General features: G+C 43.4%; 1 protein-coding gene across 1 annotated transcript in view; it reads left to right on the forward strand.

Moving 5' to 3' along the window:
- CDHR3 (cadherin related family member 3) overlaps nucleotides 1–20,922 on the forward strand; it is a 64,360-nt gene that overhangs the window by 40,978 nt on the left and 2,460 nt on the right. Inside the window, exons 8-18 of the mRNA XM_074869465.1 lie at nucleotides 1,032–1,221; nucleotides 2,858–3,026; nucleotides 4,525–4,624; nucleotides 4,770–4,868; nucleotides 8,308–8,534; nucleotides 10,247–10,418; nucleotides 12,470–12,714; nucleotides 15,309–15,490; nucleotides 16,885–16,898; nucleotides 18,402–18,433; nucleotides 19,338–19,386. Coding sequence (XP_074725566.1) covers nucleotides 1,032–1,221; nucleotides 2,858–3,026; nucleotides 4,525–4,624; nucleotides 4,770–4,868; nucleotides 8,308–8,534; nucleotides 10,247–10,418; nucleotides 12,470–12,714; nucleotides 15,309–15,490; nucleotides 16,885–16,898; nucleotides 18,402–18,433; nucleotides 19,338–19,386 — 1,479 coding nt within the window. The remainder of the gene's footprint in view (nucleotides 1–1,031; nucleotides 1,222–2,857; nucleotides 3,027–4,524; nucleotides 4,625–4,769; nucleotides 4,869–8,307; nucleotides 8,535–10,246; nucleotides 10,419–12,469; nucleotides 12,715–15,308; nucleotides 15,491–16,884; nucleotides 16,899–18,401; nucleotides 18,434–19,337; nucleotides 19,387–20,922) is intronic.

Below are 20,922 nucleotides of genomic sequence, written 5' to 3' on the forward strand. Positions count from 1 at the left end.
ATTCTGGGGCTCTTGAAACAGCAGCACATAGTTAGACCATAGTGCTCTCTTTCCTACCTGAAATCTGCTCTAGCATTTGAGGTGCACAGCAAGTCTGCACCTCAGCTTCATTGCTCAATTCATGGCCCTCCTCAGGCAAGGCCATCCAAAAGAGTCTTCCCTCTCATGCTGGTTTCATCTCCTTGTGCTCTCTGGGGTGCATACACCAGGGCTCTGAGGTTTTTGCTCCAGAGCTGGCATTCAGTGACTGCTTTGCTCATATGCTATTGCTTTGGAACTGCTTATCACAGCTGTAAGAGGTGCCTCACAATACAGTGCTGTGGGGGATCAGGACGATCCTTAAATGCTTTGGATTTCCTATGCCCTTTGGCCATATATTGCCACCCTCCCCCTCAATTACACTCCAAAAGACAGCGGATATATACTCTGTTCTTTTACCTCCTTTGTGCTCTGGGAATAGTATTGTGCTGTGCCATAAAAACCATCTCTTTTTGAACAGAGTCTAAGAGAAGTGAAAAAAAATATTAAGTGAATGGCTGCCCAGAGCACTTGGTGCAATCTGTCACAGCTAAGAGCAGCTCTGTTGATGTGTGAGTAGATTTAGAGGTGCTGAAGGATGCTTGAATGATAACAGTAGAAAGTGAAGCGGTCTTACCAGCTAGAGAGCAAGGACAGCACAAGCATTAGCAGCTCATTGTCCTTGATGCTCTGTGAGTGCACTCAACTCGGACTTGCACCAACTCTTTGAGAGCCTAAGGGAAATCTAACTGCTTTCCCCGCCCTCTGCTGAGGCCACCTATGGCGTATTTTTGAGCAATGGGTATCTATCCATTAAAGTCTTATGCAGAGCTTTCAGAGCCATTTTAGATCATTTTAAAAAATAACAAAACCAGCCATGATTTGCACAGAATAGAAGACTTTTTATTCTGCTGCCTGTCTGCTGAGCTACCCTGTCCTCTTGCATGTACACCATGAGTGTTTGCTACTTCCCCCCTTGGTGAACATCTAACTTCTGGCTGCTTTCTGCCCAGCAACTGGAGTGCTGCAGGTGACTGGGAGAATCGACCGAGATGCCCTTCCACTGCGGCTCCATCCTAACATCTCACTGATAGTCCGAGTGGAGGACAGTCCCAGCAGTGGTCACGCCAGTGAAATGGAGATCACGATCGTTATTGATGATATCAATGACAACCCACCAGAATGCAATCCTTCTACCTTCAGGTATTGAGGCTCTTCATTGCCTTAGTGCTGCCTTGTTGCCCCAGAGCAGTGTGCAGTCTAGGGCACATCAGTTAGGGTCCCCAGACCTACAGCTAGAGGTTCAAATGTACATTTATCATTAGCTTTAGAGGTTAGTTTTTACTCTAAGTGTCTTAGGGCATGAAACTCAATTTCCTGACATGTTCAAACTGGAAATTTCGACTAAAAATATCTGCATATAGTCAGATAATTTATTTATCTTTCTTTCAGATACCTAAACCCTTAGGATATCAGAGCCATGTATTATAGAGTTACTTTTCTGACCTGTATCTATCCAGGCTCCTCATTTCTTACTTGATGCTAAACTGTGGGGAATCATTCACCAGGGAAAACTTGCTAGTCAGTTCTGGAGTTTTATTTTAAAATTCCTGATCTTTTCTAAATATCTCCCTGGTGACCTGCATAGTTTTTGTCTAGTGCAATCTGTAAGGTCTTCAGAGCCCACATCACCTCTTGTTACAGGTGTTCTCTGTGCATAGTAACTTAGTCACAGACTTTGCTATGGCTATGAATGCTCTGAGACCTTTCTGATGATCAGGTAGTTTATATTTGCAGATGAGGACATAACATTAACTCTGTTTTACAGATGAAGTGTGTCATAGAAAGACTGAAGTCAAAATTGTCCATCTGAAGTGTTTGATGTGCCTGGGCTCTGACCTTTCAGGGTACACTGCATTGCATAGTGCAGTTCTTCAGGTGCACTTATGTTAGTTTGGTGGTCCTGCAGATAAAAATCCAGCATCTCAGGCCAAGAACCTTTGCTATGAGGAATTCCCAGTTAGTGGGTATCTGTTTAAATTTCTTGCTCACTATCTCAAAGAAATGTCTTGCATTTCAATCACATACTTCTATGTACTGGAAGAAAGAGAATCCAGTTCTTCAGAGTGCTGCTTAGTTACAACATCCATGACAATAACACAACAGTCTCTTTGTTATCTAGTGAGCTTAAATTTTGATCTGAAGGAGGCAAAAATCTTCAGAGAAAAAATGTGAGTGAATAAAGAACTAGTCTTATAGGGACTGCACAAGGGAACAAAATCAGGGTTTAATGGTATTTCAGTTGGTTCTTCAGTTTTGTGTTTAATTCTCGTGATTAAAAAAAAAAATTGATACTCTCTGCCCCCAGTTCTATCATGTGCAACACAGGGACCCTCACTATCAAGAGTAGGGCCAGAAATGCTAGTTTCACAAAACAGGAGAATGGTCCAGCTATTAGTTAAGGAGAAAAGAATGAGCTTCTCATCAGGAGAACATTATAAAATACTGAAATGAGTGTTGTAAAGGTGTTTTAAAATGCTAATTACTAACTGAACTAATCTTGAACATTAAGAACTTGTGGTAGCTTCTGGAGTTTAGCTGAGTTCCAGGTTTATGGTTTGGATCTGGCTAAATGTTTATGTCCCGCCCATTGTACAGGGCCGTTGTCCACCACAGAGTATGGATCAGATTCTGGGTTGCTTCATCAGCTGTTGCCTATTTAGATCTAGGATTTCACTTAGAAAATAAATGGAAGTCAATGTTTTGGTATGTAATATATGAAGGGTTCAAAAGGAGAAATATAAATTGCTCTGATGGGAAACGCGTTTGTTTTAAACAGGAAAGAGGCAAATGAAAATACAACTGCTGGGATGCTTCTTCTTGATCTTAGAAATTACTGTAAAGATATTGATGTTGATTCATCAAACAACCAATTTAATTTCACTGGATTATCTGGTTTTGGAAGCAATAACTTCGCTCTGGAGTCCACTGTGTCTGGAAGACTTGTGGTCAGTTGTTTGTGGCTTTATATTAGATTGTCCCATTTCAGAAGTCATTATAAGTTCTTTGAATTCATTGTCTGTATAAAGAAAAAGAATTACTGTAATTCATGTCACAGTGGGTATGATGTGGAGAATGACTGTTTTGACTGGATGTGAACTACATACCCTTTGATAGGATGCTTTCTATGGATTCTGCAGAATTTGGTGAACAGAGAACTGTTTTCTCCAGTTTTAAATAAATGTGCTAGATATGATTGAAAAAAAAAATCCTTTTTTAGGCAGTGTGAAGCACCAACTTTGATATGGATAAACAGAGAAATTTGATGCCATTTCATACCCATTTATTCATGACAGACTGGAAGATCCTTGCTATTCAGCATGAAGAATTGAAATACTTGAGAAATCCCACACTCAGTAACTACTTCCCAGCTTCATTGGTCAGAATTGTAAAACCACTTTGAGTGGTAAATTTTCACAAAAGCGTGGTGGGATTTGCACTTGTGTGATTTTGCATGTCAAAATATGGGTTCCTTATGCTGATAGCTGCTGGCATATTTGCATTGGCCAGAACCCCCACTAGCTGCTGGACATGTGCAATGGTGGTTGTTTCACTGCTTTAAAAAGAACCGTGGGCAACTACAGAAAAAGGGAACCATAACAAAAAACATGCACTCTGTCTAAAAGACAAGAGTGATACAGAAGTGGTAAAATGATTTTGTAAGGCTTGCTTACTTTAATTTTTGATCTGAGATATACATGTCAATGAGCACTGCCCTTAGCTGCTTCATCTGCCAACATAAGAAGCATTTTCATTGCTGCATGGGATATGATTGTTGTCAGCCCTTTGATCACCATGTATGTATAATGTAACAGGCTATCTGAAGTACCATGTCCCTCCAGGAATTTCCCAGTAGATGATCAACAGTTGATGCTTGTGCTTTAGTCCTGCTGCCCCAAAGTTTTTGAGGCTCCTACAGAAAGACAGAGAGTTCAGGAGATTAGAATTTAAATCTGCGTGAGCCACAATTTAGTAACAACTTGGTTCCTGGATAAACACTTGTGGCTGAACCTGATACCTTTAATACATGTTTGCAGCCATGAGCTCAAGGAGTAACTATTACTATTTAGCAATAACAGATTCTTGTTGAGCCAATAAAGGGCAGAGTAAATAGCCAGCTCATTACATGAGCTTTGAATTAACTAGGTAAAAGGCCAAGACCCTATGATCCAGATGATAAAACTTTCTGCACTTAAGTGGAAGAAATTTTGTTGGCAGAAGGAATGAGTTTTGAATTTCCAAGAGACACCAGAGCGTGAACATGTAGAAAAAGCTTGGAGTTCAATCCTGTAATTGATTAATAGCCTAGATTACTCCTACAGAGCAATTCTATATATCCAAGGGGGAGACCACACTTACAGAACACTGAAAAAAGTAATTGTCATCATGTGTATTATGACTTTATGTAAGGAAGTATAAATACAATTGTGTTTCTTTTTAATTTAGATGACTGAAAGTATTGATTTAGAAAACCCAGCTAATCTAGGAGTTGAAGTTTATTCTTTGACTGTCAGGGTGCAAGATATTGCCTGTCCTAACTACTCAAGCAAGTATCCCTTTTACACTTCTTTTGATATTTTCCTGTGCTGTAACAGCATGGAGAGAGGAATACCATATGTATTTTGAATATATGCATGAGAAAATTTCACAGCCATACTTAACTATGATTTAATCTTCTGTTATATTTCCAGATATGATCTACATTTACATCAGGATAAAGCCAGTGAATGAATTTTTTCCAGTCTTCAGTAATTTATCATATGAATTTAATGTTCCAGAAATTATTAAAGGTACAGTAAGTAGCACCTACATGACAGAAATAATGTTGTCATGTTGATAAGCACCCTTTTGCTCTAAATGGATTTTCATATATTTGAATGAGGAGAATGGCTCAAAGTTCCAGTTCAACCGGGGTCTCAACATACAACCACCTACTACCCTTAAATAGACAAAACTGGCAACAACTCCAGTTGTACAGATGGAAGCTGAGACATAGACAAATTCAGCAATTGCACAAGAAATCTGTGACAGAGCCAGGAACTGAACTCAGATGTCTTGTTTTAGACCGTCTTTCTACTCTTGCTAAATTAGCCTTTTGGAGGAACTGCGACAGTGCAAAGAAACCATTATAGACTGACACAGAGTGAGGACTCCCTTGGCCCAGGTATGGTGCAGGATGACCACCCCACTGTCCCCTTAGACCCAGCTCACCTTGGGTGCAGTGGGTGCCCTGAAGATGGGGTGGGATGGGAGTGCTCAGGTGGGGAGGCTGCACTCAGCCAGATGGCAGCCAGAACAGCTCCTCGTGCCTGGAGCCAGGGTCCTTCACATTCCTGCAACAGCCCAGGACCAGCAGCTGCAAATGTGGCCTTAAAACTAAATTTTTTGAAACTGTTCACACGCTTGACTCCCATCTCAGCACCCTTCATGTCCCCTTGTAAGTCCTGCATCTCATGTGCTTGCAGAGCAGTGCCATGGCATCTTGCCTCCTTGGTAATCCTTGTGTGCCAGGTGTGACCGCCAGCCAGCTGTGCCGTGCGGCTCTGTGCGCAGAGGAGTCAGCACGGGAATGACGTCTTCTCTAGCTTCAGCCTCTCCCTCATATGACCTGACGTTCCAAACACAGGCCTGCCCCAGGACCTCACTTACTGGCTTTATTCTCTTGACTGAGAAAAATTTGAAAGCTACTTTAGATATATGCTGGATAAATCTTGGCCCTCATTCTGAACTTCCTAGGGTCACAGAAAAGTTGAAGGTGTAAGGGACCTCTGGAGGTCTCAAGTCCAATTTGTGCTCGAAGTGAGGCTCGTTTCAAACGTAGATCAGGTTGCTCAGGGCCTCATCCAGTTGCATTTTGAAAATTTCCAAGGATGGAGACTCCACAGCCTCTCTGAGACCCTGTTCCAGCTGAGAATTCTTCTTTCCAGATAATTTTACCTTGTACCCAGCTGGAATTTTCTATGTTGCAGCTTGTGTCTGTTCTCTATTGTCCTTTTGCTGACCCCTTCTGAGAAGACTGTATCTTGGTCTTCTGTATTATTGCCCTTTAGGTAGTGGAGCACAACAATTAAATCCCTCCTTCGCCTTTCCTTATTCAGCCTGAACAAACCCAGCTCCACCAGCCTCTCTTCCTGTGTCCTCTGCTCAACCCTCCCCAGCCTTTCTCCAGTTTTTTAGCAGCTCTCTTGTACCTGGGTCCCCAAACTGATCACAGGTATCTTTATGAGTGCTGAGCAGAGTGGATTAACCACTTCCTACCATGTGCTAGTAACAGGCTTGCAGTCTCTGTTCCTCCAAGGGTGCCCTGGGGGGCACCTTGTGCACCAGGACCTGGGGTCCATTCCTGTAGAGCTGCTGCCTGCTCAGTCTGCTCAGTCTGTCTCAGCCTGCATGCATGGACTTGTTCTGGCCCAGATGCAGGACCTTTCATTTGTCTGTGCTGAGCTCCACAAGTCCTATTGGCCAGTAGCTCCAGCCTGCCGGGCCCCACTGAATAGCAGCCCTGTTCACCAGCACGTCCAGCACTGCCCCAGGGTGCTGTTACTCACAAACCTGCCCCAGTGGCCACATCTCCAAGGAGGACATCCAAATCACTGCATCAGCGTGGGACATGGTGAAGCTGCCCATGAAACTCCAGGAGATTTAGCAGCCAGATAATCTAGTACCTGCTTGAATTCATCAAATGATTATGGCCAGGGCAGGCTTAAAGCACAGGTGAAGGCAGCTGTGGCTATAGTCAGCAGACCTGTGGGCCCTATGGTACTTCTGTGTCCATTTGCCTAAGGCAGGAGGTAGTAGGGAGGAAAGGACATGCTTCAAGCAGCCCTGCCATCCTGCCCACAATCTCCTCTCCCTTGCCATGGGCAAAGGAGCAAGCCCAGATTTCCAGCCCTCACCCTCAGCTCTCAGTTTTCTCCCTTCTCTGGTCAGGAGGATCCTGCCAAGGTCCACAGGTCTGCAAAAATCACTCCTGCCTGCCCTGTGGAGAAGCCATCATTGGCCACTGCTGTGGGGATGTGTGGCCTGGGAGGGAGCTGGAGAGACTGGGAAGGCTGGGGCAGGGGGAGCTGGCTCCCAGGGGGGGTCTGCCTGGCAGAGAAACTCTGGCAGCCCTGGCTCCTGCAGGAGCCAAACTGCCAGGAAAGCAGAGGAGGCTAAGGGGGGACGAGAAGGCACAGGGCAGCCACTCAGCCATCAGAGGACCCTGACCTTCAGGTGTTCATACCAGCGTCTTGCATTACTCATCTGCCTGTTCTTCTTGCCTCTTTTGTTTCTTTTGTTTCTACGGTGCATGGATGGAGCTTGGCTTTCTATGCTGTTTCCCGGTAGGCATGATATGGTGAATTTTGTAGCATTTCCTATCTGTGTGTGTCTCCTCATACCACTGACATGTATCTTAGCAATATAACACTTGAAACCCTTCTGTGACATGGATATGTCTGTAAAGCTCTCTGTGTCAGCCACAGAATTTTGCTGGATACTGAGACTATCAAGAGAAATACTATGTTTTTTCTGCCTCAGACTGCCTTTTGTTTTGGGCTGAGTTGACATTAACAGAGTGCTTGCTATTGTCATACCAAACAGGAGCCAACAGTTTGCAGTAGGGCTGGAGTTCACAGGGTCAGGAAATAAAAAAAAAAAAAAATGCCAACCCTTCATTTACATCGTCCTTCTGTCTTACTCTGTGCATGTGAACTATTCATCCTGTATATCCTTGGGTCATGTGGATCCACATAGTGTTGAATCAATGTCTGCAGAGATGGGTGGGCACAGCCCCATCTTCGTTCTCACAGTTTACAGCACTGCCATTTGTCATTTGCTTCATAAATGCTCGGCACGAAGGTAATTCAATCTGCTTTTCAAACACCTTGGAAGGAATAGCAGCAATTGCTTTTCAAGGCAGACAAAGAGCCTTGTTTCTCCAACCAAGTCAGCACTTGGGCTGCCACAAGGCAGGAGTTCATGCATGTCAGTGCAGGGCTCGGGGTGGCCCTCACCACCAGAGCGCTTCTGTTGTGGTTCTCTACAGACTCCTTGTGTTTTGGTATTTATTACTAACAGGCAAGCTCATACATGGGGGAGTCATAGCACATCTTTGCTTTACATTTTTGGGGTGAAAAACTCTAAAACAAATCTTTAGTTCAGTTTCATCAAGTTCGGGTTGGAAGAAGTACTCTGTACCTCCTTTTCCTTAAAATGTTAATGAAATATTTATTTTCTGTCTCTCAGTTGGATCCAGCATTGGAAGAGTGAATGCCAGAGACAAGGACTGGCCACCCAGTGTCATCACTTATTCCATTGTGGCTGGAGGAGGCACTAGGGATTACATAAATATATTCTGGATCAGCCCAACCAAAGGAGATGTGAAGATTTTAGCTAGATTAGACTATGAAACAACTCAGAAACACATTCTGACAGTACAGGCCTCAGACCAAGAAAAGACCACAACAGCATCTGTGAGTAAATCCATTCTAATTCTCTCCCTTCATCTACATTTTTTCTCTACTTTCTGGCAAGAATGGTAAGACATTGGGCAAAGCACTTTGGTCTGTGAAAGGCAAGTCCACCCCTGCACAAAGTCATATATTAGTCAGATGAAAGAGGTGGTGTTCAATCAGTCTTGGTTTATTTCTTACAAAAAGGATTAAAGTAATATTTTTATATTTTTAATTCTGTATTTTTTGTTTCTGTCTTTTTTTCTTATTTTACCTGGGCAATGAAATTGTTTTCTGTGCCCTAGACAATTTAAGATATTCTTTATGGCTATGTATGTACCAGAAAATAGAAAAAGAACAGGGTCTTGAGGCCAGGTAGCACAACCTGGTTGTAGCCATGCTTAGTGCCAGGTCCTTTTTGGAACCCGTGTAGTGCTCCTTGGCCCTCAAACATACTTTTGATTTTGTATGCAACTTTTTTTTCACTGCAAAGTGCCCAAAGTAATGCAAGAATCATGTTGCAGTCCATCAGAGTTGTGTTTTCATGTGATGGAACAGAGGGGATGTGATGCATACCTTGATGAGGGCTTGGGCAGCCTCTTGGGATAATGTCAGAGGGCCCAGCCCAGTACAGCTGTGTCCATGGGGCCAACTGGAGATGAATCCTTACATGTGCCTTCCCCTGACCATGATCTAGTTTTGTCCCCAATGGTGCTATCTGGCAGGAGCCAAGAGCATGCCAGGGACCATGATAACATTAAACAGTAGGGTTGTGCTCAAGTTTGCTGCCCAGACTTACTTTATTCAGAAGAAAAAATATAGATGGTATATCCACAAAGGTATTTTATAGTCAGTTCTTCCAAAGAATCCCAGTGTCCTTCTCAGACAGACTCCTTTTTACTCCTTTTCATGTTTTCTCCCTCATGACTGCCTTACATTTGATTTTTGCACATCTGTTGGGAGGATACAGGTACTAGGCCTGCTTTCTACTCCAGTCAAGCACCACCCATAGAGATTCTAAGTGGGAGATACTTAATCTCTTTATCACCTCTAATATTTCAAGGCAATGATTAAGGAAAATTCAGCATCAGGAGCTTTTAACAATGACAAGTTTATCTGTTGCCTGTTAAAGACCAACAGACATTAGAGAAAAGAGCTTTGAGAAGGGTAACCCTTTAATCTCAGCCAGCTAATCCCAGCTGACATTAAGCACATCTGGTGCTACCTGGGGTGCTCCCAGTCATGCAGAAAGCCATTACCAGTATTTCTCTCTCTCTGGGAACAGTCTATGAGGAGTATTCCTTCCTTCCATGGATCATGCTCTGAATTATTATTAAATATGCTAAGAAGCCTAACTAATGACTGTAAAACAATTTGAGAGGTTTGAAAGAAAGTTTAATGAATATGAGGTACTATTATTATTTCTCATTCTAACTATGACACAACTCAGGTGATTCAAATAGCCAGATGCATCAGCTTGAAAACCCTGCAGTTTTGGAAGATGGTTCAGGTTAAGGAACCTGTTCCCAGAAGAGTGCTGATCACAAGAATTGAAGGTGAAATGATCACAGATATTTTCTGGTAGAAACTAGATTGGAAGGGAGATTCACTGCTCTTCAACTGCTGTTGATCAAAAGAGCAAAATTAGCAAAGTCATACAGTTTTTGAAGTTAATAAAATTCTGGCTCAGCACAGTGGAGGTGTTTCAGCTTGCTATTGCTCTTTTCTTTCAGGTAACTGTCAATGTTTTGGAAGTAAACGATGAAGAACCAGTTTGTTCACCCAATTTCTATTCATTTCAAATCCCAGTCAGCTTAGCTGTTGGAACCAATATTAATGGCTTCAGGATTGAATGTCAAGATCGTGATTCTGATCCCAGGTCTTTCCGTTACTTCATTAATGAAGGTACTGTGTCATGGTGTGTGAGCTGGGAGCAGTGCAGAAATTAGTGAATGCTGATGGTTCACTTGGTGATTTGTAAATAAAAATCTAGCACAGTTTGTGTGCTAGTTCTCATGGTGAGCTAGCTGTGATACACAAATTCTGTACATCATTACTTTGTTGCTTAACAAAAGAGATGTGTCTCCACAAGTTGGCTACTGGTGCTACTGCCTAGAACAATTCCCTTGCAACCCTGGATTGCCTACCATGTTAATTAATTGGCAATTCATTACACAGTTGACAAGGACTTCAGAAGAATGAGCTGGAATCGTATGTAGGGTCAAATCTTCCTTCCAGTTACAGCTGAGTAAATCTTGAGAAATGATGGTAGGTTCTGTTACTCTGCATACCTCACATTTAGATGCTGGTACACAGTTCAAAACAACTGAGCAAAGCTGCATGTGCTAGGTCCATGCTGTATGCATTAAAACCCCATCTTAAGAGTGTGTGTTTGAACCCAGTAATCAGCTGCATCCACTTGGAGAACTGCAGAGGTATGGGATGACACGTGGCTTCACAGAAAAGTTGTGGTGGTTTAGCCCCTGCCGGGGTCTCAGACCAGGCGGCCGCTGCCCCTCCCCCACAAAGGGAGTGAAATACAAAGCCCCAAGACTGAAATAAGGAAAGGTTTAATACAACAATGCAACAGCAACACAACAAACAGCAACAATAACAATAACAGTAATAGTGATGGCAATTAACAGAGCAAAATAGCTACCAAATACAGCAGTTTGAAGCACGATGTACAAAACCACGAGTGCACCGCGCTCCGCGCCAGGAAAATGTGACCTGCCAGGATGTGACATCCGCATGGTATCTGAATAACCCGGCTAGAGCTCCCCCCCACTGCTGGGGAAACTTAACCCTATCCTGGTTAAACCAGGACAAAAGGGAACTCACTCTCTTGGGGAAACTCCTTTTTTCATTGCTGAGATGACTGCTGAGAAGGAGGGAGAGGATTGTCCAGGTGCCAGTAAAAAGCTGTGAGTGTAAAAAGAGAGAACCTCCATCCTATTGCAGCCCCTTAATGCCACAGAGAAGCTCTGCAGCAGTGGTATTTACACACAAACACATATAAAGTCTGTGTTTGTATTAGTAAATCAGGGTCTGACCACAGGTCCAGTTTTGGCTGTACAGACGTGAGCTGTGTCATGCAGTTGGCCTCTGAGCCACAGAGCAGCCCATGGCCTGTTTTGTGTTGTACAATAGACATGGCCTTCAGGGTCACTTCAACTCTGGAGCTCTATGGAGCAACAAGAGCAAAACCAAAGCACATTTGGTGCCTTTTCATGGCTCTGATCTCTTGTATGTGTGGTCTGTCAAGAACCTAACAGCTGGGGCTGGTCTACCTGCAGCCCAGGCTGCTAGCAGATCTCCAGCTATACAAAGAGAAAATGAGGGCTGTAGAGCTAGCATCACTGAACACCCCTCTCTGCCCCCACAGTGAAGACAAAGCTCTGGAGGCAATTAATGTCCCTGAGTCATCAGCTGTCTTCTGGGGGACCTGTTCAAAGGCCTCTGCCTCTGGGCAGAGGCAGAAGCCATAGTGGGGGGCTGAAGGGGCCTCTGAAGACACTGCTGGTGTCCATGTGGTCTAGGGGCCACTCCAGGGACTCCCCATTAGCGGAATGAGCCCTGCAACAGCACAGGGTCCTCACCCCGGCTGGGTGCTGCTGCTTCTGGGTGCTCTCCAGGCTGTAAGGACAAGTCATTCAGGTGAACTCTTGTGTGCCCTATGACTCCAAAGTGTTTCCACAGCCTCCTCTCAGCTGTGTCCCCTTAGATGGTCTTATTCTATATTTTAATGCTTTTATAACTGTATTGGTTTAAATTATTTTATATGGTATCAGGAAGATCCAGGAACCATTCTTGTTAATGATATTTCACTGCACAGGTGTATAGTGATCCATAACAAGTCATCAGCAGAAACTGATCTTTTTGCTTGTTCCATGCATTGACTTTAATGTGGGATTAAAGTAAATTTTTTTTGGCGTTTTGGTGTTGGTTTTCTGCAGGCAACATGAACAATCATTTCACCTTTTCACCAAGTGCTGGCTCCAACACATCTCGGCTGATTCTTGCATCAAGGTTTGACTATGAGAGCGGACTTGATAAAAACTGGATTTACAGACTGCGCGTCTATATAACAGATGACAATTTATTACCTGCCAGGGACAAAATTACACACCTAATTAAAACTGGAACGGTGACTTTAAGCATCAGAGTTATCCCAAACCCAACTACTGTCATTACCACCATGGTAAGTTCACCGAAATTTATGTCCAGTTCTGCATTTCTTTTATGGACTAATCTCCATAGGAGTGAAGAAAAGAGGGTATATGTATGCAAAGGGAAAACACAAACCTGCAGTGGGTCCAGTCCTGGGAAGTACTGAGCCCCATGCTCTTACATTGAAGCCAAAGGTGGTTGATATGCTTAGTGTCATAAAGGATTAGTCCCAGGTACAGAGTCATAACATATGTTTTCTATCTTAGTTTCTAAAACAAAAAGGGCAAGTAGCCAAAGGACTCGGCATGCTGCCATTACCATGCAACTGGAAAGTTAAAGATTTGGAAGCTTTATTAATAAGGAAAGAGCAGGGGTTAACCTTTGCCTGGAACCTTAAAATTACCTCATGCATTTTGCACTACCTCTTTTTTTATTCATAGCTATTCACTCCCCCAGCTGCCTTGCACTTCTATGTGCTTCTTTAGGAGTGGACCACATTAATCTGTGGCTACCAAAGTTGAAATAGGCAAAAACAACAAGACGAAATCTTTATCACTTGGAAGGGGCTTTTTTCCACCCTTGAGGTCACCACCATGTAAAACTTCGAGCTGCCTGTCAGGAGCTGAAGCAGCTGTGCACAGCCCTCACTGTGTCGCTGAGGCTTCAGCAGGTTTCAGACAGCAGATCCAGAGCGGTGGGGTCTTTCCTGAGCTCCCTGACCACATGGTAGTCCATAGATGAGCTGGGGAAGCCTGCACAGCTCTTGGCAGCCAGGGTGGGATCTGGCCTTGCACAGCCTGTGGAGCTGTGGGCCTGTGTCCCAGCAACACAGTCTACTCCACGCAGCCATCCCAGACAAGCTCCGGCTCACCAGTTTCATTTTGGAGCTGATTTCCGTCAGGATGGTGCAGGACGTGAGGAGAGCTTGCTTTTGTCCTGCCTGCGGAAGTGGCACAGTCTGAGGGTACAGATCACTCTCTCCCCATCCTTGTGGCGGTCACAGCCTTCATCCCTTGCTGCACCATCTCTTCGTCATCCAGAGTCCATCCATTTTCTGCCTGCCTGCAGATGGCATTACCCTTTTCTCTCTTGCATTCAGGAATGAAAATATGGGTATGCCCGTGAAGGGGTAAAAGAGCTATTCACTGTAAAATGGTCTGGATCTTCTAGGGGCTACTGGTAGCTGAGCCAGAACCAGAGGATCCTGCAAACAGCACATGCAAGTCTGGATGCTTTGCTATGCTTAAATCCAAACTTGCAGACTGATTAATAACCCTGTTATTATCTAATGCTCTGTTGGGAAGGAATAAATGGTTTTTTCACAGCCTTCTTCTCCCCCTACTTGATGTGGAAATGAAAAGTTAAACTGAATAACAAAACTTATTCTGTATTTCTTTCCTGTGCTTTACCACAAATACAAACAGTCTAGACCACATACCACAGTGTTAAATCTGCCTCCCCAGAGATAGCAGCCTTCCACTTTCAGTCTATTTTCCAGAAGAGCACTTCCATTACAGCAACTTCTTCCATCACTGCTCCTTATATGTGTTCAGTGCAGCAACTTGATGAATCAGATGTTGGAAGGCTGGTAGTGTAGAAAAGAAACTCTGTCATAAAAACTCACTTGTGGCTTCAGTCCCAGTGAGGATGGAGTGGTGGTGGTGATCCTGAGATTATCTGATCGTTTCTCTAAGGATTGGATGTACCTTTTTTTGCAAAGCTAAATAGGTTATTTTAAAGATATCCTTAAACAGGAAAGAAATAGATACTCTACTAAATTTCATACACAATGTTATTACAAATGTCTTACAGAAAATTAAATAAAAACTTCAGTAGACAATCAAAACTAATAGTACCACACTAAGCAATGACCCAGGTAGAGCAAATGAGTAATTTCTGATCTGTGTGAGGATAGTTTCATGACGGGACCTTAATGAATGAGTTGGTAGCACCAAGTGATGTGCCAACTCAGAGACATGTCTCCTGGCACTTGGGAAGATGTGGGAGATCGCAACTGCTCAGGAAGTGTGGTTTTCCCTTCTTGGAACAAGTCACAGGGAAAAAAAGGAGTTTCATTTATTTTTATACAATAACCCAATTCCTCGGGGTTCAACTCCTCTTACGAAGTGGGCTGAATGATCACTGCAGTGAAGATGACCTACTTCCAGTTTTGCCTTAGGTAACAAGAAACCATTATCTCAGTAATGGCAGTATTCCCTGAACTTGCTCACCCTCCAACAGTGCGCTTGCAGCTTCTCAGGCAACCAGAGGCTTTTACACCCCACCATGGCATGCTTGTTTTAATATAAGACATTGAAACATGATCTGGAACATTCTTTTTGCATTGTGGGTGGGCTTCATTTCACCTGCCTTTGGTTGCCCCAGGAGCTTGGTGGTCAATCTCAGTCATCTGAGCTGCCTTGGCAGTCAGCAGGTAGGTACCTGGAATGAATCACTGTCTCCAGCAGACACTATCTCCTTCTGCCCATCATCTGCAGAGCCCCAGGGCAAGCTTGGGCCAGGTGCTTCAAGTGCAGAAATTCAGCCAGATGAAAGGTTCTGTTTGGTGTCAGTAACCTTATAAGTATGCAGCCTTGAGGAACTTTTCCTATCTTGTTTTAAAAGCCTGGCTTCACTGTTGTGACAAAAAGGGAAAACCTCTACTCTGAATCAGCATGGTACGTGCCGTTTGTCATCACCCTCGGCAGTTTGCTGCTCCTCGGACTGCTGGGCTACCTGGGGTTCCTGTTGGCGACGTGGGTCCGCACTCGCTGCCCTCCGCCAGGCAAAGCAGACAGCGTGTCTCTGTGAGTCCTCCCAAACACCATGCTTAGGAAATACCCAGCAGCACCCGGCAGTGACAGAGATAACTCAGGCCTTTCAACCGTAATGAAATTTACACTGTGAATATTTTATAGCGGTATGCCCTTTGCTGTAGTAAATGCTATTACCAGCTACAGTGATATTTGGTATTAACAATATGAAATCAAGGAAAAATATGCATGGCATTTTTTTTTTCATGGATTTACTAACATTAGCATTAGCTGAAGTTAATAGTAGAATTAACAGTTATGACCTCTAAAGGCAGCTATGCTCGTGAGGCGCAGTCAGAGTCTGTGCCTGACCGTGCTGACCAAAAATACAAACGATTTTGGTTTGCATTTGGCTCCCACTCCAAGGGAGCTCCCATCTAGGTAGTTACTGGATGCATTTTCCTCCCTCTCAGCTACAGATCCCAGAGTCCTTTCCAAACCTTGGTGGTCATGCCAAATTCTTTGTTCTGGCAAAACTTCTGCATATTTCCTGGAGTTTTACCCAAGCGTGTTGCAAGGCTCTGTCCCATAAAGCTTCGCGGTACCTCTAAGTGCTTGTGCTTGGCAAAAGCCACGGAAGCACCTGGGACCGGCTCTGGTTCATTGTGGGAAGAGGCAGAGATCCCTGCTGGCTGCCTGCTCAGCGCGCTGGAGCCAGACTGCCTCTAAATTGACTTTTTGCTTCACAAAACAAAGATAAGCAGCTCTTTAAGTGTACTGGGATTTAAAAAAAAGGATTTCTGTAAGTATTCTCAGGATTTGGACCTAAATTTATAAATTGTAGTAAATGTAAAGAGGTAATATATGACTGTGATTATAATTCAAATGGTGTGTGCAAGGAATTTAGCAATTTATGATAAAAATGACAAATGAATCTAGCAGCATAGAGCTTGGCTATTGTTATTATTATTTATTAATAGGGCAAGTGATTCATTGGGAGCCAGGCTCTCCCATTAAAAAGCAATTTCTATGTTTTCAAAAACATTTACAACCTTTCAAATATTTTAAAAGGTATTATCTGAGCACATCAGATCCAAAAAATTGACCTTCCTCCAAGGATGGAACGAGATGACAATATTTGAAAATACATTTTTCCAGAATATATAAAAACATCATGCTATCATCAATAAAACTTTATTTTTTTAATACCATCCCTTCTTGGAGAGGTGTTAGAGCAATGCTCAGGGCTGTTTTCCTATTTGAGACCAGCATTAAATGATGCACGCCTTCAGTGAAAGCAAAACCAGAAACCAAACAAATCAAGCAAATCTCAGAACTCAAGGAAGCACATCCTTCTTGCCAAATGAAAGAGAACAAAGCATGATATTTTTATGTAGGCAAAAGTATGACATTTGTTAACTACACTCTTAATCTTTTTTTCATTACAGGATAAATGCTCCAGGTATGTACCTCTTTTCTATATTTAATACTTCATAACAAGACCTTGTTTACGATTCCATGTAAAATTTGTAAATCCATTTCTAGACAAATAAATTTGACCCAGTACAAGAATACTGAGATTAAATAACCCTGGCTGATTATGGGAGGCCTGCCTAAGTGATTTCACGGTCCTCTTGGTCTTCAAACCTACTAACTACTAGGTAAAAACCAAATTCAGATTAGCTTGGTATTCTGGCATGGATGTTAAAGAGTTACTGTATTTTTCACATGCAATTCATATGCTGTCTGTTAAAAAATAATCCCATCCCTCTACCGCATCTTCAAGAGTCCTCTCCACTTTAATTCCCTGTTCTCCAGTCCCTTCATTTGCTCCCTTGACACCATTACTTCATGTACCCGAAGATTTATTTTAAAGTATTGGTGCTTTTAAAGGGGTTTGTATAACTTAGCAGGGGTATAAATTGCACATTAAAAAAAAGTGTTTTTTTAAGCAGTCTTGTTCCTTTTAGTCCCATTAGCTTTCTGCTAGCAAGCATGGCTCATACAGGCTCAGTAAGACCCTGCTTTTATAACTCCCCCTCCTCAACCAGTATCTCCATCTTGCAAAAAACACATGACTAACAAAACCCAACAAAATTAGCTGTTCTCTTGGTTGCCCAATTTGAGACATTTCAGCATTGGCTGGTTTACAAAAAGTGGATGCTTGGTGCTTTCTGAAATACTGGTTCCCAAATGCTGGGCAGCAAAGGCCAGACAGAACAGGTTTTGCATCAGTGTTCACATTGAGACCCATCTGCAACACTTCTGAGTATTGCACGCCTGGATGTAAAGCCCTTTGGTGGCCAGGCATACAGTTCTCCAAACAAAGGCCATTAAACAAATCGGCAAGGAGCAAGCAAGAAGAAATCATAGCAACTAGTTGGGTATCATCCACAAATCCATGCTGTCGAGATGCCCGTGGCACTGCTGCTGTATTTGTTTGCATGTGGGATGAGTTAATAGTGTGGTAAATTCACACATAACCAAACTGTTCTTCAATCTGAATTCTACTTGACTGGATCTGCAGCACTTCCCTGTTTTGTCTCCAGGCGCATGCTTAAGTGCACAAGCTTTGCAACTACAAACATGCATGGAAAAAAAATCTACATTTGTAGTGCAAATATCCCCAAAGGTGAATTTCTATATCTGTTCATCTTATTTAGAAAGGGAAATTTGTTAAAGAAACCATTGTTATTTAGTCATTACTGAAGAAATAAGACTTTTCAAGGCTAAACTTTTGATTAGTCATTGACAACTGTGGATTCTCACTCCAAAACACTATGAAGGAGTACGCTTTTCAAATAGTATAAGGGATCAGCCTTTAAAAAGAAATAAGGTTCATTTGAGATGTCTCAGAAGTTGAGCACCAAGAATGTCTATTTGTTTGAGGAAATCTTGGCTTTAGCAACTACAGTCACTGTCAGAAAAATCTGTTTCTTTACAATGCACATTTTCCTTTCTGTAGAAAAGAAGAAACTGAAGAAAGAAGTGGTTGTAGTAAGTACTGCCAGCCTCAAAACACAACCCGGTTTTGCCCAGCCCCATCATGCAATATGATCATAGGACCCTTTCTATGAAAGGTGTTTGTTTTCCAAAGAGAACATAAAAATGATAGGCAAGGAAAAAAGGATTGCCCCCAAATGCAAAACACTTCAGTGCCCCAACTGGCCTCTGTATTTGCAGGCAACACGGGGTGTGGGGGGTGCTCACTCGCACTGTGTCCCCTTTGCTTCCAAGCGCCAAATTCTCTCGCCTCTCTGGCAGCCCTGGTGCATGGGAGGCCAGAGAAGCTGTGCCCAGAGCAGTGACAAGGAGACTTGCTGCAGTCGCAGGAGCAGGATGACAAGTGCCCCAGATTCACTGATGACAATGTTGCGCTGCTCAGACACCACTGACCTGTGCAGCTAACCCTGACCCGCCTGAGTGCAACCGGTAAGGTACACGAGTGTACCCAAGCTGTAAAGGGTGTGGTCTTGATAAGCTGTTTGCAGCAAAATGCCATATTTATTTCCACTGTAATAGATGTTTCTTTGCTCCTAGATTCTGGGGCTCCTTCCTTTTCATAGCCATGATAGCATAAAGGCTGCAGGGTACTTTCATTAGTGTACTCTCCCTCCCCAAGCTCTTCAGAGAGGGGATTCCCAAGCCTCCTGTGAGTGCAGGTGACCCTCTTGTGGTTACACACGTGGACTCAGACCTTATTAATTCTCCTTTGAACATCTAGTGACCACACCCTAAACCACAAATGGCTTTTGTTGCCAATTTTCATTAAACTCAGCCTACAGGAATGCAATATGCAGGTCATACAAATCTGCCTCCATCCATGTAGGTCATCGTTTCCAAGTCACTGCTCCTCCTTCTAATTCACAGGATTAATTTTACATTTTGTCTCTCTTCACAGACAATGACAAAGCTAAACACTGTCTTTGATGGAGAAGCCAGAGACCCAGGTAATAAAAAGCAATTAGCAGAGGATATGAATATTTGGCTGGAAACAAACTGGATTAGTTGATTTAAATATGGTTTGACATTTGCTTTTCATATTTCAGGTTTGCTGTTTCCAAGGAGAATGGAATATATATTACACAGATAGTGAAAATCAAGACAGTGCCCTAGTAACATTTCTAATGGTAGAATATACTTATGGCCCTTGAAATCACACATCCGATGGCCACACTCCTCTGCTAAACCTGAATGTATGGATCTGATATAGGAAGGTGGGAGGGGAGGAGGAATTTGCTGCAACCTTCCTGCTCTGGAGCTGTCATGGTTTCACCCTTCCCAAGTCTGGGAAATGGCCAGCAGATTAATGTAGCAGCAGATGTACTGACTTCATCTCTTAAACCTCTCCCTAGATGCAGGGCAGGTGGGTGAGTTACTTGTCCCTGCACAGACCTCTTCCCTTGCAGCAACAGTGCACTGCTACTGGTTATCTAAGGCTTGAGCATGGCTTGTTGGGGAGGAAATGGAAGACCATTTGCTTTTAGATACGGTTGTGGTGACATCAGCTACCAAGTGTGTCACCAGGCTGTAGCTATGCTAACTGAGCATATCTGATTAAACAGCTGTGAAAAGTGAAATTAAGGTGAAAGCTAGGAAAACTAGTATGACCCATGAAGTGTAGCGTTTATCCCCTTCCCCAAGTGATGGCCACTGTTCTCTGCAGCAGAGTTCATTACAGAAACATGACTTTTTTCTAAGAGTTGATCTGCCTTACTTCATTCCCCTGAACCACAGCCCCTGTCTGAGCCTCACACCGTGATGCTTGGCCTGGCATTAGGGTGCCCAGCCCTGCATCTAATGGCTGAGGGCCCCAGTATGGAGAGGGGGGGGGCTGGTAAAATGTGGCAGTGAGTCAAAATAGGTCTTTAACAAATAGATCTGAAAATAGGTCCGAAACAATAGGTCTAAAAATTATCCAGAAGAAGGCAAGCTTGGATTCATCTAGCCAAATTTCCACCCAAGTGCCTGTACCTTGTGTTTCTTATTAGCTGGCTCGGAGCTGTCGGATGCTGTGAGCTAATGGGAAACACTAGGCATGGGGACTTCAGTAGAATTTGGGCAAACAAATGGGACCCTACTGTGCAATTAAGCCCATCCACAAGGCTGTTCAAAGCCGGTTTGGTCCAGGTCCAAGCCCACCTGCTATTTATAAAGAGATCTGGAGGGATGGGCTCCAAGTCCCTGCTTTTTCCCTGTGTAACTGCATTTGTAATATATGGATGTTCTCTAGGCTGCTACAAGAGCTGCTTCCCAGTGTTTTTGCAGGACAGCTGATGGCTCCCTTCCTCAGCAAACTTGACCACACCAGACTTAAGTATATCTGAGCCCATCCAAACTGCCCTCCAGAGCTGTAGTGTTTGTGTCATGCCTGACACAAACATTAAACTATAACACAGCTTTGTGGTATCAGCAGAGAAATGTGTGCTCCCCATACCTCCCCCCTCCCCTCCCCAGCTCATCCCAAACCCTAGAGGATCAAGTGT

Source organism: Strix uralensis, chromosome 5, assembly GCF_047716275.1.
Source record: "Strix uralensis isolate ZFMK-TIS-50842 chromosome 5, bStrUra1, whole genome shotgun sequence".
Classification (NCBI taxonomy): domain Eukaryota; kingdom Metazoa; phylum Chordata; class Aves; order Strigiformes; family Strigidae; genus Strix; species Strix uralensis.